We start from the raw sequence: 18,916 nt of genomic DNA on the forward strand, positions 1-18,916 counted from the left end.
TAACTGGTATGATTAGATAAGGATAAAGCTAAAGATAGATTATTGGCTAAGGGATTTCGCAGAGGTGAGTGAATGTCTAGTTCAAAAATGGATACATGAATAGCTGAATTTGCAAAGAGTTCTAAAACTCTTCATGTAGCAGAACAATTGTTCTAAGTTGACTATTTTAGTGTCATATATCCAACTTGCTTCATGCAATTTTTTTTCTCTCAATATTATGCAAGAAATCCACTCTGATGTTGAAGAAGTCCAAGGGAGATGTTCATGCAAATGCCATCATGGAAGGCTCCAGCGCCCGGATCATGCCAGTCTATACTACGACTCTGGGGACTTTACCACCCACAAATATCTCAGGTCACTCCGGAATCCCTGGATGGCAATGAGGCCCCACTCCTTCGGCCCTGAGGATAGTAACCCTCCTATAGGCCCTGACAGAGCTGATATACTGAGGGCTGATGGACACCGTACCTTAGGAGGGAAGGAGAACGCAGGACGATCGGCCCTCCAATGGGTCATTTGCCCTCGCTGTGCCTGGCCAGGAGAGAAAGACACCTACCAGACCAATGCCAAAGTGCCAAACAAAACAAGATCGAGCGGAAGCTGCTACATTGACAATTCAGGTCAATGCAGGTGTCTGACATTGCAACATTACACTGAAAAGGCTAAACAGCAGGTGAAGCCAAGCCTGGGAGTGCACAGACACCGCATCAGATCTGTCATAACCAGCGATGAAGATCAAGTGCTGGATACAAAGCCAGGTAAGACTGAAGAATGTTGAGATTAGATTGATGCAGAGAGTGGGCTCCTGTTAGAAGTGAAATACCTGTAGAAATAATGAGATTTCCAGACAGGCTTAATCTCCGAAAAGTTAGTGGAAGTCTAACAAATACACTGATCATTAGAAAATGTTTTTTAATCAAAGAAGTGTGTGACTCTAAATGTGATGGGTTTGACGTGCTTTTCAGAAACGGAAGACTTCAGTACCATTGCACTCAGACAAATGGAGGAGAATTGGATGATTATCAGATGAGAAGGGAGATTGTATGTAGGAGGCACACATCAGATTTGTGGTAGAGTCATGTAGTAACAATATGCAACAGCGAGGGAGTGAAAAGATGAATGTTTAAACAGATGCTCAGTAGCTGGTGGTAGAAAACTGCTTTTAATGTGGGAATATGGTATAAGAATGAAAGCGAGGGCCTGAATTGGTAAAACTAAACAGGTCATTGGAGCATTGAAGCAAGGATTCTGGGGTTTAATTGGGTTCTGAAGAGTCTGTCTGAATATGTCCCATTTTTGATGAGTGATGTCCTATTGAACTATATCCAAATATGTAGACCCTGGTAGTATATGTTGAACACCAACCCGTTTCGGCAAAGCCTTCTTCAGGATTTCCATACCAGTGGTTACTCCGCTGAATCCATAGATGTTGTTAACAGAAAAAACAGCCCTCATCAATTGATGTTGGGGATTGCGATAAACCGCACTGTATAAAACTTCATCAACGTAAGTGTCTAAATGGATCTCTAAATAATTTTTGAGCCGCAGGGATAAACACGAAAGGCTTGACTACCTCTTCTCCTATATGGTGTCCCTTATCTGGCCATTTGACTCTGTATCCTGCTCTTTTCCATTAGTTGGAGGCCTGGTTGATATTTCAATATTCTGAAAAGGTGGGATAAATGTCACCAATAGCGCCTTATGTTGACCACAACACACCTTCACCAGTCGTTATTACATTGAAAAACGCCAGCCCTTCAGTTATTTTCCTTTAATAGTCATTTTTTCTTTAATATTGGCAAGCTATTTGATTAACCATTATCTGTATACACTCCATTGACCATCAACAACTGTTCCAATATTAGTGGTCATTTAAGCACCAGGTTCACAGGCGCAACACCTGGTTTCTTCCTTGTGACCCTTGGTCTAAGAGGTAGTAAAAGCCTTGCGAAGAACAGAAATTAAACAGTGCTCTGTCACACACGGTTTACTTTCTGTAGCATCCATTGAGCTATAACACTTACGTATAAAATAAGTAAATTCAGAAGTGGAATGTGCATTTCTAGGAACAAAAATAAACAAATTAAAAACATAAACATGTTGTTTTGTTCCATTATGGTGATTACATGAAAAAATATGTGTTTGAATAGACAGTCACTTCCGTAAATCGCAATTATGATAGTGATCATAAATCAAAATGTATTAACCATGATAAGTAGTAAATCAAACTATTAACATATTTCAAATGGAATATGTAGTCCACATGAATTAGTACTGACGGGCCATGCAAATATTGTTTTTAAATATTCCATTTGTGCATCTCCATTTGATTTTAAAATATATTTTGTCTTTGGGAAAATCCTTAAGCTTCAGTGGTGTCAATTATTGTGATGTCACCGGCATCAAGGTCTTGTGGTACAGTTTCCTGGGATTCAGGGTCAAAGGTCAGTTGATTTGCCTCACTCTGATGTCACTAAGGTCAATGGGTATGTGATGCCTCTACCAGAATCAGAACCATGGTTCTTAAAATGGTTTTCAGTAGTTCTTCTACTGATGGTCACCTTTGGTCCTAAATCAATAAACAGTCACTGTTTTTTGCTTCATTGACAACCTGAGGCCCAAATATATAAAGTGTGCACTTTCCCAGTTTGCACCCGACACACCTTAAAATAGGTGCGCCATGCACAAACAGGGAAAGTGCGCCCTATTGCATGGAATGCGCTACCCCCAGGGCAGCTGGGAACTCGCACTGCTCACAGGGCAGTCATTCAGGCGAAAAACAGAGCGTCTTGTTTGAAGCTGCTCTGTTTTTTACTGTGCAGGATGAAGCCCACCTGCACTTTTAAAAGGGATTAGAGATCCCCTTGCAGGCAGGTGCAGTGAGTGACTGCCCCCGCCTGCATAGGGATGTCTGGGGGTTCACGGGACCCCCTTTCCCCGTCCAGAGGGCTGCAATCAGGGGGCGCACTGAAAAGGTGGTGCACTGTCAGTGCACCACCTGACAGCTTCTTTGCTACTGTGCCCACCACTATAATATGGTGTGGGTGCAGAGGAAAAGGGATTCCCTCATTTGCAAAGGGCAACATCCCCATGCAAATGAGGGAATGTCCTCTGAGCATGGCACTAACGCTTCATGTGCACTAGTGCTAACAGTATTACAGAGGGGGGTTGCACAAGCATCTGAGGCCCCTTCTGTAACACCAAAGTGCCCCAGGGGTGCACAAAAGCAGGAAGAAACTCCTGGTAAACCCCTGGGGCACTTCCATAATATAGTCCCAGGATCCTTAATTTTTTGGTAATTACAGGTGCTTCTTCCACTTACCACCACCAGTCATTCCAGCTCTAACTAGCGTCAGTTTTTTCATCAATGACCATCTCATGTTTCTCATTAAACCTCAGATGTTTTATCTCCTTTGATCAGACCTTTTCCTCCTGTGTAATCAATCGTTCCTTCAATTACCCTTACAAGCTCTTCTTCCCTTAGTGATTCCACCATTAACCAACACTTCATCCACAATTTAGCATAACAGTTTTATCCTATGACTACCACCAGTCCTGTCTTTTCTGACAATCACAAGCCTTTGTCCATTGCTCACTTCATTCTTTAACAGTCACCCGTCATTCTTCCATTAACCATCACCAGCTCTTGGGCCATCACAAATCTCTATATTAGGTGTGGTATTGTCTTGCTTTTTTAACATTCTGTGGAGTGGTTAGTATAAAGAAGATATTGTTGATATGCCTTTTGAAAATGTATTTCCTGCTTCGGTTTCAACATTCTCAGTTCGACTGCAAGCAGCGCCCTCTATCCCTTCATCAGTCCAGCATGGCCAACACAATTCAGGCATCTTTCAGCAATCTGGTCTGAATGGTTCAGATGTTACACGGCGGCAGGGAGCAGAGGATAAGAAGCCCACCTTAAAGGAAGGTCATTGGCAAAGAACAGAAAACCCCATACCCAGCTGTAATGGCACAACAACATGCAGTGGGGAGTCTGCAGCCAGTATCTCGACCAGGTAAGTTGAGGCTTCAATACAGTCTTAGATCTCTGGGCTGTACAGTGACACACAGACTTTTGTACCAAAGGCATCCTTATGTCGACGCTGTACACTCATATTTAGCATTGGGCAGAGGAAAGACATGACATTCTGCAGATGTAAAAGCCACATACGTAAACTTTGGTCAATCAACTACAATAAATCCAGTGGGATTTAGAGGTAGCTGATTACCTTTGAAAGTGATGAGGCGTAAATATCCACCCCGTAGTTTCTTGAGTGAACAAGCACAGGGAAGGAGTCTGACTTCCTGCTGGGTGGTTTGGGGGTTCTCCCTGGTGAACATTTTGAAACAAGTGGGCCAAGTGCTGCATTTTACAGCACAATCATCAATTTTTTCTTTTTAAAGCCATATATGCGGATAGAACACACAGTAACTATTCCATTACTTTAATGGAGTTTCATGCTAGCCTTACCATTCCCAAAGGTACCATGATTTGTCTCATCAAGAAAATCTCAAGAGTATGGTGGTTAAATTGTGTGTTACTTGGCACAATTTCAGCCAAAGTGCCTAAAAAGCCAAAGGCGATGGCCACACTTCAGAAACTAAAATTTCAAATCATCTGTCATAAAGATACCATCTTACTTCACTTCTACAATTTACTTCCATACATTTTTCTACATGGCCTCTCCTCCTAGGACAGTCTAAATCATACAGTAGGATTAAAGGTTCGCTTGAAAGTAGTAAGTTACAAAAATAACAAGCATTGGTAAATGCATTAGGTTTCACCTATATGATTAATATTATGTTTTGTTCGTGAGCAGTTCTGCAGTGTAAGAATGGAGTGCGCAGCACTGGAGTTTGGAGAAGAGTGTGTGAGAGAGGCACGCAGTGTGAGAGTAAAGAGTGCAGTACTAGAGGCAGAGGTCCAGTGTGTGAGGGAAGCGTGCAGTTTGATAGTAATGTACCAGGAATAAGCACCATTATGCCAGGATCGGCAGTTTTTCTAAGGTGGACCATAGTTTCACGAATTCCCACAAGATCAGGAACCGCCTCATAGTATGGATTGGTACCATCATTGTGTGTACCTCTACAATGAGGCACGTATTACCACTATTATGCAAAGACCAAAATTATTGCAGCATTTGCCACAGCAAACTCCCACCTGCATGCATACACTGCCCAATAATGAAAGTTTGTTTTAATATGCTGTTATTATTCATGGTAACATGAATATCCATAATATATCCGTAAATCTAACCATTAAACAAGGGGCACAATTGTAGTACAGCTGAGCAGAATCATGCCATGGATTCTACAATGAGGCAAGTATTAAAACCATTGAACTATCACAAAGGAAGGATGTAGACAGTGAAAAGCTGATGGTGTCTAAACACATCCTCTGGAATAAACACAGTCACAAATGTATTAGACACCCCTTCTAATAGAATTGCTGGGCGTCTCAAAGATCAGATCCTACAAGGGGGGAACAACAAATGGTAATTCTGCTCAAAAGAATGAAGGCCCTCAATCATCACATGTTGACATAGGTCTATGGTTCTCCCTGGAGCTCTTTAGATGCTGTAGTGCCCAATATATTTGCTCAGGGCCCTTGGGAACCTATGAAAATGAAAGCATACAAATGTGTAGGAGGGTTAATGTCTTAGGAAATGTATTGCTCACTCCCTATCACATGGTTAAAAAACAACTAAAGACTTGGGGAGGCTCTGTAATGCAGTCTACATGTTTTGCCCTTATTCAATGTATAGAGTATAAAGGGTATAGAGCCTCCCCTAATGGCCACCAGCGTCATTGACTGGGCCACCCAAAAAGACTTCTAAGGTTGTGGTGAGTAGATCGCAAAGGCATGAACCCGATCAGTCTGGAGCTATTAATTTGGCAATTACCTGAAGAAGGCGATTCAACACCTTTGCCCATATTTTGACTTCTGTATTGACAGGGAAACGGGTCTGTAGGTGGCCACTGTTTAGCAGGTTTACCCGCTTTATGAATGAGTATTACAATTGCTGTCGTAAGATCTTAGGGCAAACTCCCCTCTTTCCTAGCCTCTTGTAGCATATCTCTAATATACTCTCCCACTTTAAAAATACGGGTGCTATTAGGCACCACCTAATTACTGGCCAGTATGTCTCCCATACAACTAGTATTTGCAGCTCAAAGCTTTCTTGAGTGTCATTCACAAAACTCCCAGGGGGTCTAGTTTCCAGTCAACTCGTCTCTGAGTGGCTGGTTGATTCTGTGCATGCATTTTGGAGCGTGGTCTGAGATCCCTCTTCCCTACTTGGTAGTAGTGTGTGTCCTTGAGCCAACCCCCTGTGACTGTGGAACCCGGATGTAGTCCAGCCTTGACATAGAGCAAGTGGGCCCGGAGGTGTAAGAGTATTGCCTATCAGTGGGATGTTCCTCTCTCCATATATCCATCAGACTCAAGGGGGTTGCTATGGTCTGCAATCAGTAGTGCCCCTCAAATAGTTGGCTGTCCATAATGACTCTATCTAGCTTTTCCCACATGGTGATATTGAATCTGCCCATTGTACCAGTAATCATGTTCGGTGTTTGTGCCAGCCAAACTCAGAATGTTCCCAACATTATTGACTGTAAACCATGTGGGAAATACCAGGAGGCCACTTTGAACTGCTTCCCAGTCCAGTCTCCTCTCACTGCAGCCTAGCACCCACCTGGGTCCACAGCCAAAGGGTGGTGAGAACCCCTGGGTGTCATTTCAATCTTGTGTATTCATAAAAGGAGTTTAGTGCTTAGTCCCAAATATAGCTTCCACTGTCCCTCCTCTCATGTGCATCATGTAGTGTTGACCCCACTCCTTCCCACACCATGTGTAGTTCCTGCCTCTCTACTGCCTCAGGCTGCAAGTGTGGAACTACCAGCTTCCCAATTACTTGAGGCACCTTCCACCCACCCGATCCAACATCAAATCTGCTTGTATTCACTTGTACACCAGTCTCTTCTCCCTTCTCTTGAATTGAGAAATGTCACTTGGTCCTTTTCAGGCACATAGCGATGGCTAATCTCCTGCCTCTGATCGCAGCAGTTCTTGTCATGTTTGCCAGTCGCCCACCCATGGCTCTCTCCATAGATGCCACTCCAGCTGCCGATGTTTCTGCTCATGTTACACCCCCCGGAAACATCTGTGTATCTTGTGTTCTCCAGTCTCCACAGGTCACAAACACTCCAGCCACTTCTGAGCCTCACCCCAGGGACAGAAGAACTAGGACCTCCCCTCAGCCAGGATCCTCAATTTAGCTTGGAAAATCATCATTCTGCAGACTCCATTTTTGGAGTTCTAATTTAACTTTATCAAAGAATCTCCACTTGTCCTGTACCTCCATTTTTGGAGTTCTAATTTAACTTTATCAAAGAATCTACGCTTGGCCTTTACCTCTGGTGTGTAGTCTGAAAAGACAAAGATTGTGTGGTTTTCAAACTGCTTTTTCTATGTCGTTGGGAGGTTTTGTCACAATCTAAAAATTGAGGATGCTGGCTACAATCAGTTTTGGTCTTGCCGAGGGTTTTATAGGGTCTCTTGGCATCAGGTGTGCTCTTTCTACTACAAAGTGAGGGGTAAGTCCTCGTTCACAGTGTTGACAACAAAGTCCTCTATTAAACATTCTACTCCATGCCCACGGCCTTCTCAGGAATGCCCACCAGCCACAAATTGTTGCGCCTGGATCCCCCCACTGATTACTCTACCATGGCATGTAGTTGGGTAACCTCCCTGTGTTCACTCTGTTTGCAATTCACCAACGTCTGCCTCAATTAGAGTAATGTCCACTGCCACTGTGTCAATCTTGTCTTTAAAGGCAGTTCTGGTTTCTTTGATGGCGTGCAACAATTCTCTGCGTGATGAATCTTGTTCACCCCCCTCCACATACACCGTGGCCAACATTTGCCCCGAACCAATGCTTGTCATTCACTTTTGAATGTGTATTTGTCCAATCTGTGGCCTGTGACACTTTTGACCCTTTTCTCAAACTATTTAGAATTATTATGGGGGTTTAGTCTCTCCCCCCATGGCACAGCCATGAGAAGTATGCGCTGGCTGGCATTTATGCACATGTTTCTTGCTGCCACCCAACGTTACTGGCCCTTGTCTTCAGGAAGGGTGGCACCACTGGTTCACTCAGCGCCTGCACTTCTGTGTATCTGCTCACGGCTGAGGAGGCTGAAAATGCCCTAGCCCTCAGGTTTGTGCAGTCTCTTTTCTAATTCAGTCCACACAGCTCCCGATGCACCAGCAAGTCCCCACAGCAGGGCCCAAGAAGGAGGATCTATGTTGCTTCATCAGACAGGGACCTACTTGTCCTGTCCCTCTACCATACGGACCGCACACGACTATCCCCAGTCCCCTGCTGCTTCTCATGCACAGTACCCCGCTAGGTTCCATTTCCTGCGGCTGGCTGCCATTTTGTGTCATGACCAGAGCTCCTGCTGGCTTCGGGGGCAGTTTTGTCTCCCCATGACTGCCCTCCCTGCCTGATCTCTTCTCACCAATGTATGAATGGGGGAGTTTTCAGTGCCAGGGGAGACAGTGGATTTCTGCTGGTGGTGGTCATCCTCGGTGTCAGCATACATGTGGGGCTCCATTTCCCTTTGGCACCCAGGCTACGCCCCCATAATAACTACATTTGGTCATCTTAACACAAATCTACTTACCTTGATTTACCTTGTGATTTATTGGGTGCGTTGTTGTAATTGTATGTTTTTCATGTGACATATCTATGCGATTTAGTGATCCTGTGCCATGTAGTTTATCGGGACACTGAGCTATCCAACTACTCATTGAACAATTGCATTGGAATCCAAATACTCTTTCTCTATTTTCTATCTCATGTAGAGTGAAGAGGACTAGAAGACCTAAGGAAACAAAACTTGGTTGCAGTTTCTCAACCCTTTCCCCTGACAGTGCAGACTCTCCAGCCAATGTCAGCCAGAAGAACTCCACACACTGCAAAGAAGATAGGAGAAGGTACAATGAAGAAGGAGGCGTGACAAGACTTCCCTCTGAGGAGGAGATGTTAGTGTCAGATTTCAAAATCCAGAGAGGGTCTCCCTCCTCAAGCTCAAGCCAGAAGAGTATGTCACCCCATGGCCAATATGGCATAAAACTAAAATCTCCAGAAGTCAACCAAGAGGAAGAATCCCTCTTTCCAAAAGGACACATTGTAGCTCAAACTCACTCAGAACATTCAAAGGAGAAGCTGCGGCCCGCCAACTGTGCAGAAGCAGTGACATCAGAGCATGATGACTTGATGCCCACCTCAGACACTTGGGCTCATCCACAAGACAGTGAAGAGACATTGGCTGGCACAAGAGGCAGAAAGAAGGTCAAGACTTGGAAGCGTGATCTAGAGTTAGCCCAGAGCCTAACTTCATCACTATTTCCAGAAGCAAACCCACAACAGTCAACCTCAGCAGTGGAAACAGAAATCAAGTTGAATGAAAGATTATCTAGAGGTCGTCAACAAGAGGAGAGTGGGGACGAAGAAGAAAGCTCAGCTGATGAATGGGCATTGTGTCTTCAAAGAAAACAGAGGAAAGTTTGTGACAAGATCAAAGAAGTTCATCTTCGTGATGGGGGCGAAAAAAACACTATAGTCGCAACCAGGGTTGGGAATGATAAAGAAGGATTCTCAGTGGATAGGGTTGTGAGTGGGAGAAGTAGCTTTAGTGAGACTGATGAACCTTCAAGTTCTTCTGATGGCTGCAGACTTGGTAACGAAAAGCTGATGGAACAACATGTGAAAAATAAGAAGAATGTGATGAATGTTTGTGGGAGAAGTGCAGGCAGACTGGGACAGAAAGGGGAGATAGAGAAGAGGGAATCAAAAGTGTATGCAAATATGGTGACAAAGGAGGGGGGTAAAGAGACAGAATTGGAGCTGGAGGAAATGAAGGGAAAGAAGCACACAAGGAATGAGGATGAAATTGAGGAGGAAGAAAAGACTCTGGAGGAGGGACCAGAGAAGATATCCCTACCAGGAAAGAAAGAAGAGGAGAAAGAAGAAAATGAGGAAGCAGAAGTTGTAATGGAGCTGAACGAGGCTAAGAAGGTTTTACATGTGAAAGCAGAAAGTAATGATGACAAGGTAGATATGGAGCAGGAAAGTAACATAGATCTGAATCAAGAGGAAAGTGAGGAAGAAAGTGAAGACAGCAGTGCTGGGTTAGAGTTGCTTATTGTAAAAGAAGTGGAGAAGGCGACAGAGGACAGTACAGAAGAAGATGGAGAGAGTGCCAACTCTGAGAAGGAGGAGGAAATAGCTAAAGAGGAGCAGGATTTTAATGAGAACAGAATGAAAAAACTGGAGGAAGAGGAGCACTCTCCATCACTAAAGTCTGAAAGATGCCAATCCTCCAACGAACAAGAGATAGAAGACAGCTCTGAGAGTCACATAGATAAGGACTTCTCCGAAGGTGACCAGGAAAGCAGCCTTGGACCCAAGAAAGGAAAGCTAGGAGGCTCAGAGGATGAGAACGGAGGCTCAGAGGATGAGAACGGAGGCTCAGAGGATGAGGACGGAGGCTCAGAGGATGAGGACGGAGGCTCACAGGATGCTGAATCTGATGAAGAGAAGGATGAAAGCACAGAAGAAGCAAAACCTAAAAGGTACATTACCAATTGTTTTGAGCAGAGGTGTGTATTTGTTCTGTGTCAATTTGGTGAGGAAGTGTTGGTGTGAGAATCTGGCGTGTGATGAGCGGTAAAACCTATAGGCTGGGATAGAATGTTATGAGATGAGGCCAAGCTTTATGAAACTGGAATAGTAGAGTGGATTAAGGACAGAAAGCTTCAATGTAAGTTGGAAGGAGAGAATATGAAAGAGGAATGTTCAAAGACATATTTTATAGCCTCTACAGGCATGCATAAAATGTGGCTCTTGGGACTATCAAAAAGAGATCAAATAGAGCCAATTTTCCCATGGTCAAGAAGTCTCCAGAGTAAAAAAGTGAAATATATATTGTACAGAGGAAATAGGGAAAATGTACTGGTTTAGCATCGATGAGCAGTAAATACAGGTGGGTGAAATGGGAGGTTGAATAAGGAATGGCGCTTAAGCAACAAGAATATTCAGGACTAGCGTAGCACCTAGATGGAGAGTTTTGTATTTTTTGGAATTGTTAGGTGCAGAATGTTTATATGGATGATCACTGAGGAGCTATAGGAAAAATTGATTTAGGCGGTGCGATTCTTCTGGGTGGATAGAACGTAACAGAAGCAAGGGACGAAGGATGCCCAGGCAGGGATTGAAGTAGATCAAAGACTTGAGGTGTATTAGTCTTAAAAACTTATTACGTTCTGATTGAAAGGAGCTATCACACTCACATACATACAAACTTGCTCAAAGGTGAACCTGCACATGCATAATTCTGCACCCCTCAGAAGCAACAACTTTCATTTTTGCGTTTTGTTTACAGGAACAGTGAATCAGGAAGTGAAAGTACAACAGCATCTCACAAAGGTAAGCTTTAATTGTATAATGCACTTCATGAGGATATGTGAGTCTTTGTGTACTGTTTCTCTGCTCGATTGATGTTTCAATAATTACTTTAGTACACATATTCATAACTGTCTTGAAAAGAGAGACCACAAAATCAAAAGGCTCTTCGGAATTAATTAGTCAGACTAAGGCTGTTACTTGGAGTTTGATGGACAAACCATCAGCTGGGGCAATGTATCTCGCAGGTGAACCACTCACCAAATTTGGAGCGCTGCCACAGGGAGCGCTTCAGTCAAAAAAGTAATTGCCAACTGACCAAGACAAGGAGATCATTACTTTGTTTTCCCATAAATACGTCTTCCCCCAATCCCAAAGCTGTTATTTGTTTTGAGAAAACAAAGATGCAATGTATATCAATTATCAACAGGAACAAGTCCGCATCAGAACCCCAGGCCTAATTATGGCCTTCCAAAACTGAAATAAAAGTAGCTCTATGGTTAAAGGACAGCTGACTTAGGTGTTCCTGTGAAAGAGTCTCTTAATCATTATATTTATATCTAAACTAAAGTTTTGCAAGAGAAAACAAAAAGGTAGTTATTGACAGATAAGCAGGGTCCCTTCACCTCACTCAATCAAAAAAAAGATTTTACTAGGCAAATTGATATTTGGAATTTGCAATGAGATGAGCTTCAATTACAATTTTGGATCTGTCCACAAAATGTACATGCTAAAATGCTAAGGGCCAAATTTAGAGTTTGGAGGATAGGATACTCATTCAAAACATGACAGATACTTTGATTGCTGTATTTCATATTCCACATGTAATATGATGGACAGAAGATTCAGTCATGTGATTAATCAGGTTCAGGATAAGATACCTTGTCGTCCATCTTTTTCCTTGGGTTCCCCATTGCAATGGCATTTCTCATTCACTAAGTCCTTAAGTAGTTTCCAGCTGAGTACCTGTGGACGCAATAGTGCTGTCTCTCTGTACTTTATAAACATTAAGGCTGAGTTGCTTGATGTAGAATGTCAAGGGACCAAAGTGGTATTATCTCAGTAACTTCAAAAGGCAATCAGGACTGCAGCTACCCACATCTGCTTAACCAATAAAAAAGTGATCCAAACATCCTGCACTTGGAAGTCAAACTGATCCAGTCCGCAGCTTCATACCTTCCGCGAACCAAGAGCCGCTGTGAGTGTGTGTGCGAGGTGGACGCCTAGACCGACGGCTGACCCCCGGCTGATTCTTATACAGCGGGGGCTCCCAACTCTGTTCCGACTGTATCTAACCTTGGTTGACACCTACGAGGGCACGATACGTAACGACCTTGGATCAACATCAATATCAGTTGTGCAGAGGCAGCGCCTTCAGCACTCCTCCAGCCACCGGCCCGGCCCGTGGGAATGGGATGGTGAGCAGGAACAGGGAGCAGAGAGCAGGGCGCAAGAGCCTTGGAATCCCTTGGAGCCCCTGCTGATTCCCACCGTACCGCAGAACTGCGTGAACCTCCTGGTGGTGAGTGCTGCGGTGAGTGCAGCAGCGGGAGTGTGGGCTGGTGAGGTGTAGGCACAGTGGGAGAGCCGGGACAAAGCTAAGACCAAGACACAGGGGTGCTATAGTAGTGCAGTGCAGTGCACTGTGGCAGTGTGGCACCGAGGAGACAGCGGCTACCGCTTTGGTAGCAACAAGGCTCGGCTGGAAGCATGGTCAGGAGCCACAGGAGAGAGTTCAAAGTAACCATAAGCCACACAACTTACTGCCCATCTTGTTACCTACACCCAGCTGTTGGTTTGCTCTCCCAGCAGGGGTGTTGACAAGAGCCGGGACCAAGCCAAGACCAGCCAGGACCAGCTGGGATTAACTTGGGATTGCAACAGGCGGTTGCTGGCTGAACGCGGAAGCACCATTTTACCAAAGTAAATACAGCTAAGCCTCAACTCAGAACTTGAAAAAAATCAAAATAAATCTGACACACAGTTAGTCATCCACGGAGGATGAGATCGGGCAAGGTTAGGTGGACCCCAAAGCAGCCTCAAAAAACCCAAAAGGCGAGGAAAACCAAGGGGACAAAAAACAAAACATAACCCAGTCAGCAACAACCTTCAGAGCCCACTAATCTCTCCAATCACAACCCTGTTCAGGAACCAGGAGGGGATAGGCACAAAGGAAGTAATCAAGGCCTTCTTTTTCTTGAAAAATCCTGGGGCCACACTCTTTTCGACTCCACGAGCCCTGCCAGGTCTGCTTGCCCCTCTAACTCCTCAACGGGCGACCCAAAACAAAGGATCAGACATCATTCCAACTGCTCAAACATCCTTGGAACTAACAGTTCCCTTGTTGGACCCAATGGAACAAACGGACCCAAGTGGACAAGACCCAAATCAGGTCTCTAGTAAAAGACAGTCATACAAGGAAACTGAAGAGAACAACCAGATGAAAGAAACTACCCTGGTTGAGGCTGGCACAGGCGAAATAGCAGAACCAGCTAATGAGATGGGACACCAGCAGAGGGCTGGGGTGAATTGAAGACAACAGCCATGACTTCTCCCGTCAAAGACAGCAAGTGGATTAAGGAAGGAGAGAAGCAAGGAGTAAGGTCCACCACACCAGTATCATACACAACTCCAAAAACCGCTTCAATTACCACCTTAAAATCCACATCCCCGGCACACTTATAAAGCTACCTGCACCTAAACCGGCACTGAGAACTGAAGCCCAGATACATAGGACAAGTACAGCTGAGGCTAATGACTTGAATGACTCTGAAAACTCATGGTTGAAGTTCCTAAGCCCTACATCGAGCCCAACATCAAACAAGGAGACTTCACAAGATTTAACCAAAACAGCAGTTGCAAACAAAGTCCCCAAGTTTAATGAAGGGGAGCTGACCATCCGGGGGGAAAGACGGACAAAAATCTGGATAAAATCGGAACGGTAATGACATCAACCCTGAACACCAGTAATAGCTTGTCATTTCAAAGTCAGAACTCGGGCACCAGTCATACATCACAGGAAGAGACTGGACATAGAGCTGTTACAATACATCCAGAGCTTCTCACATCCATAAAAGAAACACTCCAGTCCTCTGCAAAGGCACTTAATTGGCAACCGGACAAACTGGACATTCAAATAGACTTAATGAACATTATAGCCCTCCATATAGCAGGGATAGGCACCAAACAGGACAAATGAATACGCTAACAACAACAGCACAATCAAAACACACACTAGAACAAAGTCCCTGAGCCTGCGGCCCAATTATAGACAAACTGAGCCTCCTTCCAAATCTTTTAGAACAAATTATGGTGCTCAGAAAATCATGCCCGCCACGTTCCAAGTCAAAAGAAGCTGAAAGTAAAACATATCCAGCCTCCCCCAAAAAGGCGGACAAGGAAAAACAAAAAATGACTAACATGGAAAAGGCAGGCCCCACGCTAAACTTGCCTTTCTCACTCAATCCAACCAAACTAACAAGAAGACAAAAAAAACGTGAAAGGAAAGCAAGGAACAAATTATCAGTAGGGAACATGAAGCCCGGACCCAAAGTGTTCCCTATATTTGCTACAACTAGAAAAGAAGATTACACAAAATAAACACTATAAGATCGTCAGAGGGCCCAACAGACACATCAACTGAGGCCCCAAAAAAGCGGTCCCCATTTACATCAGGAAGGGAGGAACAAATACCTAAGGAACAAAGAGTCTCTAATGCGGATAGCATATTAGAGCCTGTGCAAGACGGAATGGAAAAAGCAGCAAGGACAAAGAAGAGCAAAGACCTTGTAGTGCAGAAAAAACGAAAATCAAGGCAACAGAGCAGTATTCACATAGAGAGTGAAGAGAAATCAAGCTCATTTAAAGGCAATACAGGAAACCATCGAAAAAGTGGATACCACGACTGTCCACAACCTACTGTGAAAGGCAACAAGAAAAAAATAGCGGCAAAACAAAAAAAGTCACGCCGCATGGGCTCAAACCCTGCGCCAAAAAGAAGAAGCGGATGACAGGGACAAAAAGTACATTCCTGTAAAAGATTCAGAAAATTCACAACAAACAAGAGACTAAGTGAGGGGCCGGGGAACAATGACCGATGCCAGTCCGAACGTACAGGGAACAACCTAGAGGAAACTTCGAATATCATACATCATCATCATCATCAATATTCTTTATTTCGGCACATTTGCCATAAAAGATAAAACAACTTTATACAGTTAAAAAAAAATTAATTGGATCAGATCAATTAATCAAAACGTCATAGAAAAACCGCAGCATAGTTCCTTAATTCATATCATCATACATAAAATGTTAGTTGATCCGAGAGCATTAAAATTATTAAAATGATGATTGCATAAAGCTATTATTTAAAATTTGAGATATTATTCTGCAGCCTTGGGTAATAAGCCTCTTCTCTTTATCCAGAAGTTTTCCAAGTATTTGGCCACAGCAAACACAATCATGCCTTAAAAATCCTATATGCCTGCATACAATGGGTGAAGCCCAGGCTTTTACAGGCCGGTACAATCCAGTGCCTTCTTGGCCGCGCATAAGTTCGGCAAAAGAACAATATGTGCAGCTCTGTTTCCTGCTCATAGTTGCACCCTGGGCAGAAGCTCAAGGAGGGCTCGGTCCATTTGCTAGTGTAGGCACGGATCGGTAAACTTCCCTACCTCCATTGTAGGTACAGTTTTTTAGTAGTAGTTGGGAATATGACATCTAGGATTCCCTCCAGCTTATAAGTGTCCTTAGTCGGTAGGAAAGAGTCAGTCAGTCTACCAGACTGTGTGCCATGTCTTTGTGCCTCGATTTTGCTTTCGTGGTACAGTAAGAGCAACTGCTTCCGAGAGATAGAGATCATAGGGCAAGCAGTCGCAGGATCAGACCACAGGTTAGCTAGTCCCAGACGCACCAGCTAATTTTTTATGTAATGAAACCAGGGGATTTTTCCTAGGTTCGGATAGGTCAAGATTTCCTGCAGCTCGGACCTGTAGTTCATAAGCTCTGGTGTGGTCCAAATTCTGCTCCAAAAGGTTAGAGGCCTGGCACCCAGATCTTCGTCAAGTGGTCTCAGTCCCAGATCAAGCCTCATCGGCAACAAGGGGGTACTAGGAGGGAGTGATAGGAGCTGCCTGATAAATTTATTCTCAATTGCCACCATCTCACGTTTACAGGTGTGGCCCCCAAGTTCACTTCCATAATATTATACAAAGTCGGAAGGACTCTACAGGAAATGTCCCGCAAGGTAAGGATGCTAAGACACCCTCAAATAAGATCGGCAAGAGCCCACCTTCTATCTCAGCTACAAAGACTGTCCTACCACACAGATGCCCAAGAGCAACATAAAACAACAAGCGACAAGCCGCCCTCTGGGAGGGTGTACATGCGACCCAGTCAAGGGCAACAACCTTTGGAAAGGAACTAACACCCCAAAGTAACTCCTTTGGCATAACTGGGAAAGAGAACAACCAGGCTAGTAGGCCACCACTAACAATCACACTACAAGATGCCGAAAGGAGCAATAAGCCTAATGGCAAACAGCGCAGAATACAAATATCTACCCTGTTGGGAACAGATAAAGAAATCAGCTCCAGCAGCAGTACAGGGAAGGACAGACATCATCTACAACAACTGCTATTAACACCAGAGTACGAATCCCAGGGGCTGCATGATACATTAAATATATGATACATGCATATAGGAGCAACATACTCAAACTGATTGCAACTATCTGTAACGACCGGGTTCTCGAACCAGATGGGATCAGCTCCTTAGAGCACCTCCAACCCAGCCGGAACGTAACCACCTCCCTCCTCAGGACCCATCTATCCAGGCACCTGGGTACCTACCTGAGGATGTGGAACTCGCAATATACAAGCTCATATCATTAGAAACACCACTAAATCTATAGGGATTACTAGGAATACTCACTGATTACTAAGGACGTCCATGCCCTACACCACACTCATACCTCATAGTCTCGCGACCACATGGGTCCAGACTAATCTACCCTGGGGCAGTTCTGATTATTTACCATTACACACTGATCACCATCAGTGCTCACTCGACACGCAATCCGGCGTGTCTACACACTAGGCTGCAGCCCTAGTGCTCTCTTCCTTCCAATCCGGTCCACAATCCGGCGGACCTAGACACTGGTGTCCTCCCCAGTGTTCTCTAACTCACAGCCCGGTCCACAATCCGGCGGACCTACACATCAGGCTTCCACCTGATGCTCTCTTTAACGCCGCTTACCAACGACGATCACTTTCCTATGAATACCTTCAGCTCTCTCTCTCTCTATGTTGGGAAGTTTCTCTCACTATTCACTAAAGGTTTGCTACTACAATAATATTATGGGATGGCCGAATCACTTAGTGTATCAATGTTCTTCCAGCCCACGGGCTCCTCTCTCTCCCTAATTATTCAGTGGCTACTTACCGGATCAGGGGCAGCATCTGTTCTGGCTGTAACACCTGACTAGAAGGAAAGGTTACCTGTGCTTTAAGAACAAGGGACACACACTGTATGCAAGAGTTATTCCCTGATTTAAACGCTCTCTATCATAAGAACAACACATGCACACTGGTTCACTAAGAACTGGGGTATCTTTATTACAATAACAATAGAATGGGACACATACACAGATCTGCGGGGTCTCTGTAACTAACAGGAACTGTAACACACCGCTGAAAGAAAAGGGATTAGACATATAACTGGGACAATGTTATCTGCGGGGTCTCTGTAACTAACAGGAACTATAACACACCGCTGAAAGAAAAGGATTAGACATACAATATAAGGACAAGGTTAATGTTTGGAAATACAGAAGGATATCACCTGAGGGGTGTGGGGTCTTGCTCTAGCTGTCATCTGGGCTCCTCTCTCGTCTGTGCCTTAGCTCGTCTTAGATCCTCTCCTGCACTCTTGGACACACATCTGCGCTGATCACTCTGCACTGGACTCCTCTCCCCCACAAACTCTCTCCACCTTCCAACTTCAGTCTAATGGTTTCTGCCGCTCTGATAATCGTTCGCTCCACTGGCTTCTTCACTCTATCTGATTGTCTCCATGCCAATGTCCAATTCACTCCAGCTGCTCCCACAGATTAATCCATGATATAACTTCAGTCTCTTCTAAAAGGCATTACTTCAGACTCCAGCTATTCACAACTCCTCCTGATAAGTAACTGCTTCTGACTGCTTCCTTCAGTTCCAGCTCACTGACTGTCTGTCTGTCTTCTCTCTGTTCCAAGCATCTTCTGTCTCTTCTCCTCCTGCAACTGCACTCCTCTCCTCTGCTTCAATCCAACTCAACTGCTTTCAGCTCAAACTCTTTCTAGCTCGAACTCTTTCCGCTCCTCCAACTCAACTAACTCTGCAACTCCAGCTCAACTAACTCACTCCGCCTCTGCACTTCACTAATATAGAATGCTCTTCCCTCAT

The 18,916-nt window shown here is 44.4% G+C and overlaps 1 protein-coding gene across 1 annotated transcript in view; it reads left to right on the plus strand.

Moving 5' to 3' along the window:
* Positions 1-373: 373 nt before the first annotated feature.
* Positions 374-18,916, plus strand: part of LOC147692227 (uncharacterized) — a 149,050-nt gene continuing 130,507 nt past the window's right edge. Inside the window, exons 1-5 of the mRNA XM_086936756.1 lie at positions 374-758; positions 3,785-4,016; positions 8,870-10,515; positions 10,579-10,642; positions 11,452-11,495. Coding sequence (XP_086792882.1) covers positions 374-758; positions 3,785-4,016; positions 8,870-10,515; positions 10,579-10,642; positions 11,452-11,495 — 2,371 coding nt within the window. The remainder of the gene's footprint in view (positions 759-3,784; positions 4,017-8,869; positions 10,516-10,578; positions 10,643-11,451; positions 11,496-18,916) is intronic.

The sequence above is a fragment of the Lissotriton vulgaris genome, chromosome 9 (genome assembly GCF_964263255.1).
Source record: "Lissotriton vulgaris chromosome 9, aLisVul1.2, whole genome shotgun sequence".
NCBI classification, from domain to species: Eukaryota; Metazoa; Chordata; class Amphibia; order Caudata; family Salamandridae; genus Lissotriton; species Lissotriton vulgaris.